Source organism: Leopardus geoffroyi, chromosome A1 (genome assembly GCF_018350155.1).
Source record: "Leopardus geoffroyi isolate Oge1 chromosome A1, O.geoffroyi_Oge1_pat1.0, whole genome shotgun sequence".
In the NCBI taxonomy this organism is placed as follows: domain Eukaryota; kingdom Metazoa; phylum Chordata; class Mammalia; order Carnivora; family Felidae; genus Leopardus; species Leopardus geoffroyi.
The window spans coordinates 136,333,800-136,352,868 of NC_059326.1; the positions used below are offsets into that span (position 1 = coordinate 136,333,800).

The 19,069-nt window shown below is 41.4% G+C and overlaps 1 protein-coding gene across 2 annotated transcripts in view; it reads left to right on the forward strand.

Annotated features, from left to right (window-relative positions):
* The window catches only part of MCCC2 (methylcrotonyl-CoA carboxylase subunit 2), a 72,023-nt gene that overhangs the window by 39,800 nt on the left and 13,154 nt on the right, over positions 1-19,069 (forward strand). For both annotated transcript variants that reach the window (XM_045446537.1, XM_045446547.1), the window contains 6 exons: positions 7,014-7,078; positions 12,026-12,125; positions 12,237-12,332; positions 13,798-13,870; positions 17,221-17,297; positions 18,215-18,281. In XM_045446537.1, the coding sequence (XP_045302493.1) occupies positions 7,014-7,078; positions 12,026-12,125; positions 12,237-12,332; positions 13,798-13,870; positions 17,221-17,297; positions 18,215-18,281 (478 nt within the window). The remainder of the gene's footprint in view (positions 1-7,013; positions 7,079-12,025; positions 12,126-12,236; positions 12,333-13,797; positions 13,871-17,220; positions 17,298-18,214; positions 18,282-19,069) is intronic.

Consider the following 19,069-nt stretch of genomic DNA (forward strand, 5'->3'; position numbering starts at 1 on the left):
AAGTGTATTCACTTTGTTGTGCAACCATCACCCCCATCCACCTCCAGCAGTATCTCATCTGCTCTAACTGAAAATCTGTACCCATTAAACACTAATTCCCCATTCTCCCCAACCTCCACTGTCCCTGGATACTCCAATTCTACTTTTTCTATGAGTTTGACTGCTGTAGGTACCTTGTACAAGTACAGTCAGACAGTATGTATCCTTTTGTGATTGGCATATTTTACTTAGGATAAGGTCCTCAAGATTCACTATGTTGTTGCATATGTCAGAACTTCCTTTTTAAGGCTGAGTAATAGTCCATTGCATGTATATACCATTTTGTTTATTCAGTCATCCATCAGTGGACTTTTGGGTTGCTTCCACTTGAGGGGTTGTGAATAATGCTACTGTGAACATGAGTATACAAATATATTTGAGTTTCATGCTTTCATTTCTTTTGGGTATATGCTCAGAAGTGGAATTGCTGGAGCATGTGATAATTTTGTGTTTAATTTTTTGAGAAATCATTTCTTTTTATTGCTGAATAATATTTCATTGTATGGATAGGCTGCATTTTGTTTATCCATTTATCAGCTGATAGTCATGTGGGTTGTTTCCAGTTTTTGCGTATTATGAATAACGCTGCCGTGCGCATTCACATCCAGCTTTTTTTAAGTTTATTTACTTATTTTGAGAGAGAGAGAGAGCGAGCGCGCACATACACACATATGAGCAGAGGAGGGGCAGAGAGGGACAGAGAGAATCCTGAGCAGGCTGTGTGCTGTCAGCATGGAGCCCGACACAGGGCTCCAGCCCACGAACTGTGAGATTATGACCTGAGCTGAAATCAAGAGTCAGACACTTAACTGACTGAGCCACACGGGCGCCCCCACATCCAGGTTTTTGTATGGATATGTTTCCCTTTATAGTGGTTATATACCTGTGAGTACAGTTGCTAGGTCACATGGTAACTCTGAGGTTAACATTTTGAGGAAATACCAACCTGTCCGAGCATATTTTATATGCTTGGCAACAGTGTGTGAGGGTTCTGATTTTTACATTTCCTTGCCAACAGTTGTTATTGTGTATGTGTTTGATGATAGTCATCCTAGTAGATGGTACCTCATTGAGGTTTTGATTTGCATTTCTCTAATGGTTAATGACATTGAACATCATTCATGTACTTGCTGGTCATTTGTGTATCTTCTTTGGAGAAATGTCTATTCAGATCCTTTGCCCATTCTTCTATTACTTTTTTTAAGTTTATTTTGAGAGAGAGAACATGCACGTGGGGGAGGGGCAGAGAGAGAATCCAAGCAGGCTCTGCCCTGTCAGCAGAGAGTCCAAAGTGAGGCTTGAACTCATGAACCGTGAGATCATGACCTGAGCTGAAATCAACATTTGGACGCTTAACCAGGTGAGCGACCCAGGCGCTCCAAGATCCTTTGCCCATTTGTAAAATTGGGTTGTCTTTATTGAGTTGTAAGAATTCTTTATATGTTCGGTATACAAGTCTCTTTTCAGATATGTGATTTGCACGTATTTCCTCTCTATGGATTGTCTTCACTTTCTTAATGGTATCTTCCTTTGAAGCATGCACAGTTTTAATTTTGATCAAGTCCACTTTATGTATTGCTTTTCTCTTTTTGCTTGTGCTCTTGGTGTCACATATGTGACGGCTTTGCCTATATTGCAAGATCATGGAGATTTAATACTTCAGTTTCTTCTCAGTTTTATAGTGTTAGCTCTTTTAGGTTTGTAATCCATTTTGAGTTCATGTGGGTAGGATTTAAGGAAGGAGTCTGACATTGTTTTATATGTGGATACACAATTGGCACAGGATCATTTGTTGAATGGCTGATGAAATAAACTTACTTCTTTTTTTCTTTCCTTTTTTTTTTTTGAGTCAATTCAGTCAACATGAATTTCTTGAGCACACTTTTTTTTAGAAAGAGAGAGAGTGGGGAAGGGGCAGAGAGATCTAGGGAGAGAGAGAGAATCCCATACAGGCTCCATATTGTCAGTGTGGAGCCTGACAAGCGGCTCAAACTCACAAACCATGATATCATGACCTGAGCCCAAATCAGGAGTCAGAGATATAAGTGACCGAGCCACCAGGTGCCTTACTTATTTTTTCTTTTACATAAGTTGCAGTGCTGTTTGACTCAGGGTCAACAACAAGCCGATAAATTGTTAGGTGAAAAAAAATAGCAAGGTGCTTGCACATATGTCTACTTTTTTGTAAAATGGGGAAATTATACATTTATGCATATATATAATGCATGTATATGCATATAATGTGTATGCATATAGAAACTCTAGAAAAGATACAGTAAACATAGTTTAAATGCAGAGGAGATGGAACGGGGTGGGACAGACACTTCTGACTTTTTTTTTTCCTGCACATAAACATTTTGAGATCTTTAGCTCTCTGAGCCTTGTGAAAATGTTACTTTTCAAAAAGGTTAAGTTTTTTTAAAAAGGAACAATGTAGAATAGCTATGAGAGGTGCTCTAAATTTCTAATACTAGCAATCTTTATGAATCACTTGTAGGGCCAGCTATATAATTTGCAGACCTCAGTGCAAAATGAAGATACAGGACCCCTTGTTCAAAAAGGAAGAAAAAAATACTGTTAAAGGTACTAAAATATAAAACATTTTCCTTCTGTCGTACCTTTACCTGTCACGGTGTTTTTTATTTGCTATTTAAGGACATGTTCTCTCCAACATGGAATACACCCTTTCCCTTTCACTCGTCCTTCCAGTGGGCCCACCATTCAACTCCTGATGGACATATGACCTCCAAGGGTATACAGCCTCTGCTGTAGGATGTGCTTGGTATCCAAATGGGCAGAGGCAAAAGGCTGTCCCCTAGCTCCCACCTCCACTGAGTCATCTGCTAGAGAATACACCTCAGCACTGCCAGCCCAGGATCGTGCCGGTGCTGCTATGCTCCACCCTGAGATGCCAGGGGGTGCATGCCTGACCCCTGATCCTCCTTGTGCCCATACCAGGCCCCCACTGGGGGCAGGTGTAACAGTTGCCATGCGGGGGCAGGGAAGAGCAGATAGGGCAGAGCCCAGTGTCCAGGCATCAGTTGGCAGGGAAGCAGGGAGCCAAGAACCCTTTCCACCGAGGTGGGGGGAGGCAGACCAGGCAAGAGTTCTGAACCCCAGCACATAAGCCCCATCACTGTTCATTTACAGAACACAAATTCAAAGATAAAATTAGAAAATCTGGGGCACCTGGGTGGCTCAGTTGGTTAAGCGTCTGAATCTTGATTTCAGGTGATGTCATGATCTCACGGTCATGGGACCTACTTAAGATTCTCTCTTCCTCTTCCCTCTCCTGCTCATGTGCATATTCTCTCTCTCTCTCTCTCTCTCTCTCTCAAAAATAAATAAATAAAACTAGAATTCCAATAGGTAACTACTGAGCATTAAGCCCTAAAGCACAGGGCCCTTCAGCGAGGGGGCTCCTGCACACCATTACCGGTCACTTGCCTGTGATGCAGGACTGAGGAGTGGATTACGTAATCCTAGACTCTTCCCCATTCCCTCTTTGATCAGCTCCATTCCAGTGTTGTTCAGTAATGCTGTCTTCACTCTGCTGTGCTTGTGTCACAGTCTGGTCCCAGACTTCACACAGGTGATTACTACATCTTAGAAAAATGTCCCATTATTTAAATGAATTCTAAGAATGTTATTAGGTAAGAGGAAGAATGTCAAGGATATTCTAGAACTGTGATATCCATATAATGGAATATTATTCAGCCATAAGAAGGAGTAAGTTCTGACATATGCTACAACATAAACCATGAAAGCATTATGTCAGACACAAAAGGAAAAGCATTGTGTAATTCTGCTTCTATGAAATATTTAGAATAAGCAAATATGTAGAGACAGAAAATAGATTAGTCGTTGCCAGAGACCAAGAGGAGGGTAGAATGGGGAGTGTCTGTAATGACTATGGGCTTTCATTAGGGAGTGATGAAACTTCTAGAATTAGGTGGTGTTGATGGTTCCACGTTCTTGTGAATACACTAAAAAACACTGAATTTTATTCTTCAGGTGTGAATTTTGTGGTATATGAATTCTATCTCAGAGAGTAAGTTTATTGCTTTAAAATTCGGTCAAAGAAAATCATCTTTGATTTTGGAATAGTAACACAAATTTATTTTAAAAAGTATGTTGAAAACAGCTTATGCTTGCTTTGATGTGAAAAACGTGTATTTTCCAAATGGTTGTGTTCATTTTTAATAAATTTTATTGAGGATCAGGTAAGCCTGAAGAGCTGCCATTTTATATGTAAGAAAAGCCTGAAGGCATTATTCAAAAGGCTTCTGATATCAATTAATCTTTAATATTTTTCTAGTTATATATGATACCTATCGTTGGGTAATGAGAGGAGAGAATTCATTCAAAATTTACCTTTGTCTAGTGAAGGGTATACACTTTCAGTAGTTCGTATGTGTTTTTCCTTAAAGAATGAGTAAAGATGGGACTGACACCTTTTTGGGACTGTAGGCAGCATGAGAATACTGGAAGAACACTAGCTGTTTTCAAGAGAAAGCTTTTTCTTTTTTTTTTTTTTTTAAATTTTTTTTTTTTCAATGTTTATTCATTTTTGGGACAGAGAGAGACAGAGCATGAACGGGGGAGGGGCAGAGAGAGAGGGAGACACAGAATCGGAAACAGGCTCCAGGCTCTGAGCCATCAGCCCAGAGCCTGATGCGGGGCTCGAACTCACGGACCGTGAGATCGTGACCTGGCTGAAGTCGGACGCCTAACCAACTGCGCCACCCAGGCGCCCCGAGAAAGCTTTTTCTAATGTGCAGTTGCAGTGTCCTCCAGTCGGTGTGTTCAGATTTACCCTGTGCCTCAGCCAGGAGCAATGAGGCAGCCAAAGTCAGCAGTTCTCTTAGACAACTCGACTCTGTCCTGTAGTCTCCCACTGAAAGACATGGTTACAGGTTTAAAAAAAAAAAAAAAAGCAGCAGCAGCCTCATCCGCTTCAGGGTACTAAATTTTGACACTTGTTTTACTGAAAATTGAAAAACATTTTGTGCATAATGTGGGGTTGCGTTGCTATAGCTTTTAGTCACTTAAAGTGGCTGGAAAAATGCATAATAATAAGACCAATTTTTGAAGGATCTTTTTGTTCTTCGGTCTTCTGAACTTAATATTTAGTAGATTGAGCTGTTTTTGATTTTTATCATCTTTGCACCTGTCACAGTATCCAACATGTTGTGGGTGGGTGTTCAGTAAATATTAACCAATGACGAATCCTTATTTTATCAGTTGATATTAGTCAGAACCCTGGAAATAAGTAAATAGAGCATAATAGTTGTTTATTCCTTTTTTGCAACTTTAAATATCCAGACACCTCTTATAATTAGTTATTGTCTGGGCTGAATGCTATTTTACAATGAATATTTTGGGAAGAAGAGAACCAAGAATTTAGTCCTGTGGGTGGAATAATTGGAGGTGAAAATTTTAGTTACTTTTCCCTGTGCAATAATATTTTATTTAAGACAGAGCTTTTTTTTTTAATGTTTATTTATTTTGAGAGAGAGATAGTGTGGGAGCATGAGCAGGGTGAGGCAGAGGGAGAGGAAGAGAGAGAATCCCATGCTATCATTGCAGATCCTGACACAGGGCCCGATCCCACAAACTGTGAGATCATGACCTGAGCCAATACCAAGAGTCGGATGCTTAACTGACTAAGCCAAGACAGAGCTTCTGAGGTAGGGAGTAAGTCCTTGCTATGTTGCAGTTTAGATAAATATTCATTATTCTAATAAAAACATGTTTCTATTTGAAGAAAAAGAAATCAGTCAACCTAAACAGGTAGGAATCAATAAGAATTCCTAAGGGATCAGGTTGGCGTTTAGCACTAAATAATTTTTCTTTTTTTTTTTTTTTTCTGTTAGAATTTCTCAGGCTGTAATTAAGTCATTCGTAATTTATTACTTGAGCTTCTTTCTTTTTGGTCATATTCTGCTGAATCTTAGATATGGTTAATCTTAGAGACTTTTTTTTTTGCCATCTTAAAGGTATTGTACCTTGAAGAGTTTGTGATAGTTACTGGAATTTTTCAGGATAGCCAAAAATGGCATTAATTCATTAAATTTATTGAGCATTCAAAGATAAATACATCACAGTTCCTGTTATCAAGGAACTCACAGTATAGAGGAGACAGTAGAGACATGCGCAGATTATTGACATATGATCTGATAGGTGCCCTGTTGGAGGTGTATGTGGAGTATTCTTGGACCACAGATGAACAAGCATTGTTCTTTTAATTGCTGTGGAGACTCCTTAATGATGAAGAGGCCTGGGCAGGTCAGGAGAATCCACATAGAGCAGCTGGGGTCTAAAGAATGAAGGGGGATGGGGCGCCTGGGTGGCGCAGTCGGTTAAGCGTCCGACTTCAGCCAGGTCACGATCTCACGGTCCGTGAGTTTGAGCCCCGCGTCAGGCTCTGGGCTGATGGCTCCTGATGGCTCAGAGCCTGGAGCCTGTTTCCGATTCTGTGTCTCCCTCTCTCTCTCTGACCCTCCCCCGTTCATGCTCTGTCTCTCTCTGTCCCAAAAATAAATAAACGTTGGAAAAAAAAAAAAAAAAAAAAGAATGAAGGGGGATTCCTCAGGTACGTGACAGAGAGAGAGAGCAGGGAGCCCAGGTAGTGGGAACAGCATATGCACAGACACAAATGCTTTGACATGCATAGGTTAGGAGAAGGAGAGTGGGCTTTCTCAGGCCAGAAATACCTCGATTCAACTCAGGTTCTGTCACTTGCTCAGGGGCTGTGAGGAAATTCTCTGGTGACTCTGGGTTCAGATTTTTCATCTGTAGACTAGAGACCATTTTATGCAGGTTTGCTAGGTGGGTGGAATAAGAAAACAGAATCTTAGCTCTGTGGAAGAAAGAGTGTTAGCCATAGTCAGGTTAGAAGACTTGCATGGTAGGTAAGCATTCGTATTTCTCCAATGGGCAAAACTCACCCCTGACTTTTATCGCTGCTATAGGTTAAAGCCGCGACTGGAGAAGAGGTCTCAGCTGAGGATCTTGGAGGTGCCGATCTGCACTGCAGGTGAAACAGAGGCCGTTGTTTCTTTCCAGAATTCACTGTTGCCTGTTTGTCCGTTTAAGAAAAAGTTTAATTATTTTTTTTAAGAGTTAAACTTGCCAGATCTGACCACAGTCCATTGGTTCTTGAGCTGCTGTTTTTAGGGTTCAGTTCTTTGAACTGTAGAGCTGCATTTCTAAGCTAGAACATCAGCTTTTCCGTTGTAGCCTAGAAAGACTGGAGAGACAGGTTTCTCATTTCTTTAACAAACATCCATCAAGCACTGGTTATGTGCCAGGCACTGTTACAGGTATTCAAGATAATAAGGTAGACATTGTCTTTGACCTCAGAGAGCTTATTAACATCTTAGGGAGGTGGGTGATAAGTAATTGCCAAAAAATGATATAAACGTGTACATGTGATAAGGTCCACAAAGAAGTATAGGAAGGGCATATAGGAGGTGGATCTAACCCAGTGCCGTGCAGGCATTAAGACTTTGTGAAATTAATATTTGTTAAGTGGAGCACAATGTGCTGGATGGTGAGCTGTGATTCAACAACAGACCACGAGAGAAATTGAAATGGACAAGTGTATTACTCACAGAACCTGGAAGAAGTACAAGGCATGCCTCGAGGGACCACGCTGGGAGCAGTTGGCAGAGCACAGACAGAGGCAGAACCTGAGCACATGTTTTTCTTAGGGTCCATGTTGGAGCACTTTGGGGTTCCCAGTCTAGGGCTAGTTTAGTCCATTCAAACCCAAAGATGGGAGTTTCGTTCAGTTCCATGTGGGTCTTCTTTAAGGAGCACATAAGGCATGCAGGAAGGAGCTGGGAGGCAGGGAGACTGTCGATCATGAGGGTCGCTGGGGGAGTCATATCAGGACTTACACATGCTTGTGCTCTGTGGCTGCTGTCCAGAGCATGTGCTCGCATGAGCATGCTGGAGTGAGTTTAAGGTTCCTGCAGGCCACTCAGTCAAACGAAGTAGATGCTGAGGCAGCCATCTACCATGAGGTAGCTTAGCTAAACTCTCAACAGCAGTAAGTGCATAACAGCTGGTTCTCGGGGGGGGGGGGCAAAAGCCCTACTTTGTGGCACCTGCCAATGCCCCTGGTGTAAATTATCCCACCGAGGCTGATTGCAAGGTCCTGAGAGGACACCACTGAGTGTGGAATCAGGAAGAGGTGCACACATTTGGCTCTTGTGAGTCAGTCGTGAGCTGGCTCCATCATGTCACTGGTCTAGTCATTTCGGGTTACAGTTCAGGGCTAAGAAGACTCTCTACCTCCTAGAGTTTTGTGAGGATTGAGATGATACATATAAATTGCTTGAAATAGTACCTGAAGTAAGTACCTATAAATGTTAACTGCCACTATTTTTGTTGTTGTATATCATAACCTGTCATTAAAGAATTTGGACTTTTTTTTAAAAGAGAACTTTAAGGAGTTTTAAGGAGAGATATGCTATTATGAAATATTTCATCATAAAAACTCCCCCTGGCTGTAAAACAGAGAACATTTAGGGATTTGGCATGAGTCTACCTGAGGGACCAATTCGGGGGGTTTTATCAGCAGTATAGGTGAGAGATGCTGGTGGCTATGGTGGTCATGCACGTAGGGGGAGTGACCAGGTTCAAGCTTCCTTAAGACAGAACTGAGGGACTTGCTGATGGATGTCATATAAGGGGTGTAGGAAAGTGGGGTAACATAGATGATAACTTGACATGGTTTCATTCCTGAGACAGGGAAGATGGGAGGAGGAGGAGGAGATCTGAGGATGGGGCAGGGGGATCGGGTATTCCTCTTGGACCGGGTAAGTTAGAGGCGCTTGAGACATCCAAGTAGGGATGCTGGCTGAGCAGGCAGTTAATTGATAAGAGTCTGCTCCCCAGATCAGCGCTGGAGATCTTTAATTGGGAGTTGTCAACATAGAAGTAGAATTTAAACTCATGGGACTAGTTGAGCTAGCTCACCCCAAGATGGGGGTAGATAAAGAAGAGGGCCCAGGACCATACCCTAAAGAAGCCAGGTATAAATTGCAGGTAGACCTCGTCATCAAGGTCCCTGGCTTGGCAGGTGCATGAACCCCTCTTTGTACTGCCAGACCTCAAATCCAGAGAGGCAGGAGGCTACGGGAGCAGTCTAGTAGGTAGGAGAAAGAAGACAGGTACAGCATTTCTACTTTCCTGTCAATAGCACCACTGCACCTTAAGAAAAGTTGGGGAAAGGAGCTACGTTTGCCTCAGTTTTTCCTTCATTCCCTTCTCACTGAGAGCTTACTGTGGTTAGATTGATGGCACTCAGTGTTGTGGGTAACACAGAAAAATTTCAGGCCTGGTCTCTCCCCTCAGGATTAATAATTTCATTACGTAGATAAGAGAAACCAAAGAGCTAAAAAGCAATTACAAAATGAATATGCTAGCTTGCTTCCAGCTTTCCAACTAGAGGCAATAGGAGGAGTGGTTAAGGGAGCGGTGTTGTGCTTAGGACACCTAAGTTGTGTGTTCTGCATGCGTGGAATAGAGCACTCGTTTCTTTACGGTGAGCACATGCGTGTAAGCGGACTTGCTGTGGTCCTCTCTGATCGATAGCATGGGCCGTTGCATGCAGACGTTGGTGTGGGAGGAGGAGGGAGGGAGGCCGTGGCAGGCAGCCGGGAGGGAGGAGCACGCCAGTGGAACAGGTGGGTGGAATACAAGGTGGACTGCCACTGTTTGTGGTTGCTTAACGGGAGAAGGAAATGAAGATATCATTGGACGAGCAGTAGTGTAAAAATTTTTTTGATTAAAAAAAAGTTATCTGGTGCCCATAAACACTGTAGGCAGTATGCCAAGTTGGGCTGTAGGTTCCAGAATTCATCTTCTGTTTGCCTTACTTACTACTGTTGTGACTGGACCAACTACGTACTTCCCTGAGCCTCATGTCTTCATGTGTAAATGAAGATAGTAATAGTTCCCACCTCCTAGCAGTGCCTTATGCCTGCTAAGCACCCTATTGCTACTAGCTATTATTATTAATAATAGCCTGTTTAAAATCATGAGACAATGATTAAGCGGTGATGGCTTGGTTTTTGTTTTTTTTTAACAGTGTAATAGATTGCTTTGGGTTTTCTCTGTCTTTGTAAATACATATATTTAAAAAATTTTTTTAATGTTTATTTGTTTTTGAGAGAGAAACAGAGCACAAGTGGGGGGAGGGGCAGAAAGAGAGGAGACACAGAATCTGAAGCAGGCTCCAGGCTCTGAGCTGTCAGGACAGAGCCCGATGGAGGGCTCGAACCCACAAACCATGAGATCATGACCTGAGCCAAAGTTAGATGCTTAACCGACTGAGCCACCCAGGTGCCTCTTTGTAAATCCATATTTAAACCTCTTTGATTAGTCATCCTGAGGAGTTAATTTGACATAAAGACTTTCATAATATAGTGTCTCATCAAAGGTTTCCCTTTCCTGCTGTTTTCATGAATACTAGGCAGTTTTGAAAAGAAAGCATTTTATTTTAAATATTTACTAATTTGGAAGTAGTTCCTTCTGCTTCTGTTTGCTTACTGAATTATTACAGTGCAGCTAGAAGTCAGCAATTATAGCTGGCATTATGTATGAAGCATTTAAAAGATATGGTTAGTTGTAAAATGTTAAAAAAACTGAAGGGTCTAGTATTTGCAGCGTGTGTGGGGCTGTAGGACTAAACACGGTCTCTATTCTCATTTAGAAACACCCAGTCCAGAGGTAGAGAGTGCCCTGAAACCACCGTGAGAACCCATTTCTAAGAAATATCTATCAAGGGCTTGGCATTTTTCCCTAGACAGGACATCACAATTATCACAATTTAGTTGCAGCAGATTAGTCCTTACTCATAAAATGAAGAAAAATTTTATTTTTTTCAGGTACATATTTTTGTCTGTGTTTATCATCATTTTAGTTAGTTAAAAAAATTTTTTTTAAGTTTATGTATTTATTTTGAAAGAGAGCAGGGGAGGGGCGCAGAGAGAGGGAGAGAGAATACCAAGCAGGCTCTGCACTGCCAGGGTAGAGTAGGGTAGAGGTGAGATTGTGACCTGAGCCAAAATCAAAAGTTGGACACTTAACCGACTGAGCTACCCAGGCACCCCTTATTTATTAATTTTTTAAAAGATTTTATTTTTAAGTAATCTCTCCATTCAACGTGAGGCTTGAACTTAATACCCCCAGATCAAGAGTCACATGCTCCACTGACTGAGCCAGCTAGGTGCCCCTACAGTTATTTTTAATATTATATTACAGAGTCATAGTATATCTACCTGTGAGATAACAAGCCATCTAATCAGAATAAAACTAATAGAGCAAGCCCATGCATCATTCACACCGAACTTGAAATTGAATGGGAACTTCAGTGGCCCTTATCACACTTCTATTATCAATACCCAGTTTTACCATTGATCCAAGGGACAGGGTCTTCAAGCCTTTGTATGTTACCTATAGCAGCTTACTCTTAGGGTGTAACTTTGTAAGGTGCTCCTCAGCTGTCTCTCTGAAATGAGAGACCATAGTTGGCATCTTTGTTAGGAGCTTAGTTAGTGACAAACACTTTATTGTTATGGACTACATTATGCCATCTGTGGTTGAACTGTAATCATATACAGCTTTGTTTGAGGTGCATGGGAGGAGCATTAAATAGAAGTCCTCATCAGCAAGGCTCTCTGGTCTAGTAGAAGAAGGTCAAGATTAAGAAATAGAAGGTGTGGATTCTTATACAGCTACTGCTGGTCCTAGGGCAAGGTACTTAATTTAAGTATACCTCAGTTTTTCCTGTTTGTGAAATAAGGATAATACCGTTCTGCCACGGCCATTGTGAGAATCAAATTAGATGACATGTATTGAAGTATTTTGGAAGTGAAATGATGCTATCCTTAAGTGAGAGAAGATATTTGGGGTTTAAGATACTTCTTTCCGTTTCCCTGTTCTGATTATTTTAGTGTGCTTTACTCTGTAGAAAGTCTGGAGTATCCGACTACTATGCTTTGGATGATACTCATGCCCTTCACATAACTAGGAAGATTGTGAGGAATCTAAATTATCAGAAGAAATTGGATGTGAGTTGGTTATGTTCTTCTGTTTTTTATTTTATTGAAAAGCATTTTGACTTATGTTACCCTGAATAATGTCTTTTAACAGGTTGATGTGGTTGTTTTATATTTCTGCAGGTTTCCATTGAGCCTTCTGAAGATCCTTTGTTTCCTGCTGATGAATTGTATGGAATAGTTGGCACTAACCTTAAGAGGAACTTTGATATCCGAGAGGTGTGTGGAGTGGAACTGTGAGCTATAAACCATGCTGTCAATCTCATTATATCCATTTGTAAGGCTGCAATCTGTTTAGATAGGTTGATGCCTTAGAGCCTACTGTAGATCTCAGTAGGGAGTGACATATAAGGGAAAGATCTCTTACTAGAAGAGAGAGGGGGATTAAAATCCTCTTAATGGTTGGGAAGTTTTCATTGCACAATGATGAAACTTGCTTTGTTCAAAAATAGGACTCATTATTCCTGTGGAACTTAGGAATGATGTAGGTAACTTCATAATTTTCAGCTGTTTCTTTTTAGTGTTCTGATTTTGGGAAGTGGATGCAATGTCAGTAAGTTGTTGAAAGGAAAAAAACGTACCGTTTTAAATCAGTATGACATCAGCAGAGATTAGACTTTTGATTACAGTTGAAGCTGTTGCTATGGTTACAGATTGTCGACATGGTCTTCTTTGGTCTAGATTGACAATTTTTAGTGCTTGCATATAGCATGTAGTCTTTTATTTTGTTTGCTATCTGGCAGAATATTTTTTAAATTAGGGAATTATCTTTTTTTTCAAATTAGGAAATTATCTTACTATCAGATTCTGTGCCTTAGTTTTCCCCTTGACTATATCCATTTAGCAGTTGATGAACATTTGGGCTCTCTCCATATCTTATCTATTGTTGATAATATTGCTGTCAACATCGGGGTGCCTGTGCCCCTCAAATCAGTATTTTTGTATCCTTTGGATAAATACGTAGTAGTACAATTGCTTGGTCATAGGGTGGTTTTACTTTTAATTTTTTTGAGGAACCTCCATGCTGTTCTCCAGAGTGCCTGCACCAGTTTGCATTGCCACCAGTGGTGTAAGAGGGCTCTCCTTATCTTTTTGTTTTTCTTTAAACCGGATGAGAAAAGTGAGGCTCAGAGGACTTGAGGTAGCCAGGCTGTGACTCTGGTTTCTCAGCTGTAGAGCCAGGAATGAGGGCTGGGTCTTCCTCTCAGCGCTATTTGCTTAGGTTCATCGCATCCTCACAATTTTGTCCCACCTTTGCAGAGGCGAGAACTGAGACTCCCTCCAGGACATGCAAGTCCTATTGATCCCTTAGGTTGGAGGCTAAGTCTCCTGACTCTGAGCCTATCCCATGCTTTGTGGTTGAATCCCTGACCCTCAGCTGATACTTTTGAGCAGCTCCTGGAGCTCTGAGTCCAGCGTGCAGCCCTTACAGTCTCTCTGCTTCTCTGCTTTGTAACATGGTGCTGTTGCTCTGACCACGCAGTGTAAAACCAGGGCCCAGAATGACTTCAGGGTATCAACCATGCATCTAAAGTGAAATTCTAGTGAGAAGACTTGCTGTGTAGGGTGAAATTCTGTGAAAGTAACAACTTAAGCATGAATTTGTTTTCCTTATGACTAACGTTAATGCAAAAAATTCTTTTGTAGTATAATATCTCAGGGACGCTGTTATTTTTCTTCTTAGGTCATTGCTAGAATCGTGGATGGAAGCAGATTCAATGAGTTCAAAGCCTTATATGGAGACACATTAGTCACAGGTATAAAGGCAAAGAATTGAAAATATGAACATTTTCTTTTTTCTTTTTTTTAAAGATTTTGTTAAAATTTTTTTAATGTTTATTTATTTTTTTTTTTGAGAGAAATAGACAGAGTAGTGAGTGGGGGAGGCGCAGAGAGAGAGGGAGACATAGAATCTGAAGCAGCTCCAGGCTCTGAACTGTCAGCTCATAGCCCAGTATTGGGCTCGAACTCCCGAACCGAACTATGAGATCATGACCTGAGCCAAAGTCAGATGCTAAACTGACTGAGCCACCCAGGCGTCCCCTTAAAGATTTTATTTTTAAGCACTCTCTACACCCATCATGGGGCTTGAACTCACTATCCCGAGATCAAGAGTCACATGCTGTACTGAGTCAGCCAGGTGCCCCTGAACTTTTTCTATTACTTTGAAAATAAGTGATGTTTTATCTCCAGGTATTGATGCACTTGGTGAGCTTTGTTATTTAGAGCAGGACAAGTATGTGGGTCTGTATTCAAAAGGAGTTATGTTGTGAAGATGACTTGGAGCTGAACAGCTTCGTAGATCCAGAGGGTTTAGTATGATGATGGCTGTGGTGCAGGACCTTGTCTGTGACTTGGTGGAATTCACCGTGTAAAGACCCGTTACCGCAGTAAAATTAGTGGGAGCATTTGTAGTTCTTTTTGTTTGGATAATTTGGGTTTTTTTTTTTAATTAAAATTTTTTTTAACATTTATTCATTTTTGAGAGTGAGAGAGACAGAGTGTGAGGCAGGGAGGGGCAGAGAGAGTGGGAGACACAGAATCCGAAGCAGGCTCCAGGCTCTGAACTGTCTGCACAGAGCCTGATGTGGGGCTCGAACTCACAGACTGCAAGATCATGACCTGAGCTGAAGTCGGACACTTAACCAACTGAGCCACCCAGGTTTCCCTTGTTTGGATAATTTGTAATTATTTTGAAAATTTCAGCACTGTTTCCTTGGTTCTTTAGTCTCTAATTCAACTGGGAGGTTTTATATAATGTCCTTCCTAGAAGGACCTTCTCATAGCCTCTGTGTGGGTCTAACGTCGAATCATGTAAACACTAGACCGAGAATACAGGACAGAAAACCACGTCTGAAAAAACAAATAAGTCTATTTATAAAAGTTCATTCATTCATCTAAAGTGTTAAGTTTGCAGGCTTTGGAAGAAAAGTGTTTGAAACATAGATGCTAGACCCATAATAATCTATCTTCGACGAATGGCAAGACGAATTCTCTGAATTTTATTTGGTCTTATGAAAGCTGGAAAATGTAGTAAGTAATCTGAAGGCAACATATCAGAGCGAAAAAAAAAATAACTCTAAAAAATCCAAATTGCAAATCTACGTGGAGGCTTAAGGATAAATCACAACACTTTCTCCTGGTGTGATTTATGAGCAATAAAAGCGTTCACACTGGGAGTGGAATTTATGTTTTTGTATTGAGGTGTTTAAGTGATTAAGAGACTTTTGTTTGATATATAGACAGGATTTGTGGCCAAATAGTTCCGGATGTAATGCTCACTGTGCAGCGGTTTGAAACAAGTCAGAGCTGTTTCTGCTTCTTTTCCAAAGATGGGTGGGCTGTCCTTGTCATCTGTTTTTACCAGTTTGCCCCTTACTTGCTCAAAGACCTGTGGTACCTTTGTCCCCTAGAATACTGAGGATATATGTAATTCCTCTGTCTTGAATTCAGATAAGATTGGAGAAAGGGAAGGGGAAGTGAGAAGTGAGAAGGAGAAGAGGGGAATGAATGGAGGTTGGTGACAGGAGGAAGTATTGGGGGGAGGAAGAACACATTTTTCTGAGGATCAGGTATCCCTGGCAGCTCTTTAAGAGTTTCTTCCTGCCTCTGCACCTGCCTAGGTATGCCCTAGTAGTTTCTTGGACATTTTGCTTTCCTGTTTGGCCCGAAGGAAGCTGGTGAAGGCACTTCCTCCGTGTCCCTGATATAGTGGGGCATGTGCCCATGGGCTTGGAGATCCCAAGCCAGGCTCAGGATGGGTTGAAAGTCTAAATAGCTCACACAGGGCAGTATACCTTAGGGGCAGCACCACACTGCCAAGAGATGTGCAGGTTCCCAGCTGGTTTTGTGGGGGTGGGGCACAAAAGTGGAAGCGGATTGCTAGACCTTTGGAGAAGGTCACCCCTTCGCACTGTCTCTGTAAGTGGCATTGCCATTTAAGAAATGCAGCATAGGCTTTTGGCTGGGATTTTAGGACTGAAAGATCAAGAAAACCAAGACAACGCCAGAGTAAAGAACAAAAACAAATTTTTAAAAATTCAGTGTTCTGGCATATCAGCAGGTTGACACTCTCTCTTATCCATTAATTTTCCTTCAACAATTTTTCGAGCACCTGCTTTGTGTCACACACCACTTTGTGTCGCACACCACACGCCGAGCGTCTCAGCTGGCAGCCGGTGTACCTTGAGCTTGAAGACAGAGCGGGGTTCCCAGGCGCTTTGGGAGCGTGCTTTGTCAACAAGCACTGTTTGTTGACTCTTGAGTTCCAAGTGTTTGATACCTATTTAGAGTCCTCGTTAGGCTTGTTGAAATTCACTCTTGGGAAGATCTCTGTAGTTTTTCAGGTTTACAGAGCCTCCTGAAATCCCCTCAGGTGTCTCCCTCACATACTAATTGTTTTCGCCCCTTTTCTTCTCCCTTTGTGTCTGTGTGTATGGAGAGTGGGTGTTTGCAGCGGTAGTGGGACTGGTGGTGAGGAATAAAGGAAGCTTTTAGAGAAAATGAAAGTGTGGTGGTTCATTGTGTGAGCACCGGCCTCTACTGTGCTCCCGCTTTTGAAAGCAAGTTGGCCTGGGTGTTACTTGTAAGCCAATTTAACAATAAATTATATTAAAAAAGAAAGAAAGAAAGCAAGTTGGCCTTTGCTGAGTTTATACCCTTTACCTCAAGGGCCTGTCATTGCCACAGGCACTTTCAGGCAAGCCAGTCACCTGAGAATGACAGATAGCTCTGAACAAGGACCTTTAAAGGGCTCTCTGCCTGTGATTTGTTCCATTTCAGAATGTCCTCTGTCTGGTACTTAGTAGGCACTCGGACATGCGTTACACAAATGAATGGGCAACACCCTACCCCATCATCGAACCAAACCAACCAGTCAGACAAAGTGATAACTTTACAGGTAACACACTCCTTTCAAGGAAGCAAAGAACCCAGATTCTCCAGTACTTTAGAAAGAAGAAATTGTGACATGAGCTGTTCTGTACCCTAGACAGAATCCCCACGTTTTAAACTTTGATTTGAAATTAAAGAATGTGTAACTATGTCTGTTAGCTGTGAATTAAAAATCCTGTGGAATACATAAATCTTTTTTCAATTTTCTTTTGAGGATTTGCTAGAATATTTGGATACCCTATAGGTATCATTGGAAATAACGGAGTTCTCTTTTCTGAATCTGCAAAAAAGGCAAGTACTGTTAAACATGTTTTAGGATTTTCTGTTTTAATTTAAACTTTGAAGGTCAAGTAATGAATGATATTGCATGAAAACTTTAAAATATTTAACCAGATGCCTTAGTAGGCAGAACACTGTATGTGCATGTGAGCGTGTGTGTGTGTATGTTAGTGTTTGAAACCGTTTATATGGGGGTTTACATTAACATGTTTTATCTAGAGCATTATTTAAACAATGAAATGTTTCAGGGAAGTTTTGATACGACGCTTGAACTGTAAGTGCTGTGGATGACGTGAATGTATCCTCAGGCTGTAGGAATACTTGTTTTAAAAATGCTTATATTGTTTTAATTTTTACTAAAAGTTTTTTTCTTAATGTTTATTCATTTTGAGAGAGAGAGAAAGAGCTCAAGCGGGGGAGCGGCAGAGAGAGAAAGAGAGAGACAGAGACAGAGACAGAGACAGATTCCCAAGCAAGCCCTTCACTCCCAGCATGATCCTGAGATCATGACCTGAGGTGAAATCAAGAGTTGGGCAGTTAACTGACTGAGCCACCCAGGCGCCCCTCTGTTTTCTTTTAAAGTGGAAAACTAAGGAATTATAGTGAGGCTCAGGAATTCCCACTGACAAGCACTTCTAGTTTTTTGTGTTTCACTTGCTGTTCAGAATGTTAGTGATTGACTTCATCCCTACAGCTGTGAGCCAGTGATCACACACATGACTGCAAACAAATGTAGTACAAACCATAGTCGACGTCCCATTGGCCATGGGTCCACACGGGAGTATTATTGTTACTGTTACTGTAAGGTCAAACTAGCCAAGCACAGGGTACACTTTCCTATCGCTAACCCAGGTATGGTGTTTGTAGGATGCATGATGGCTACAGATTTGTTCACCCCCCTTTAAAAAGATTACTTCATTTGCTTATAGGGGGCTCATTTCATCCAGTTATGCTGCCAAAGGAATATTCCTCTGCTGTTCCTTCAAAACATTACCGGTAAGAAAATAGCTTAATCAGTTTTGTTGCATTATTCCAGAGATTAACTGTCCAGTAGGACTCAGATATTGGGCAGTGTAGACATAGAGCACTTCCATTATAGCAAAAAGTTCAACTGGATACTCTTTTGTAGAGTCTCTTCAAGGGTTAACCCTTCATGAATCTAAAATGAGATGTTTATCCCTATTTGGATAAAGCAGTTTCTCAGTTACATGTATCACAGTCAGAGGGCCTCCCTTTACTCCTATACGCGCATACCTACGCCCCTTCCTCCCCCGCCTCGGCAGGGCTCTATTCTCTCCCAGAAATACTGATCTCACTACCAGAGAGTGTTGTCTGACCCATCATCTCTTTCCTAGCACTTTGTTTTCCATAAAGGATTTCAAGCACATGCTATGCTCCTTCCTTTTCCTCATCTTTTATTGTGTGGTTAATTCTACTTGAAGTGACATACTAGAAAAGGTGTATGTACATCCTGAACAATAGTCTGGGGATTTAGTTTGGACTCCAAAGAATAGTAAGATCAGTATCCCCTCTCTGGATTTCATGTTTCATAGATGATCTTAATAGGGTGGATGAAATGATTTTTAAGGTCTTCTGTGGTTGTAGAGTTCTTTTTGCTACAATTCTGTGTTATTTATCTTGTTTGTGGAACAGTGCCTAACCTATAGGGGGCACTTAGATATGGTGGTTAGCTGAAAGCCCCCCCTCCTCCTGTCTTCAAAATGATCCCTGGTTATCTCAAGCTCAAAGGAAGGAGGGCTCTTAGTTAGTCATTAGAATCAGGC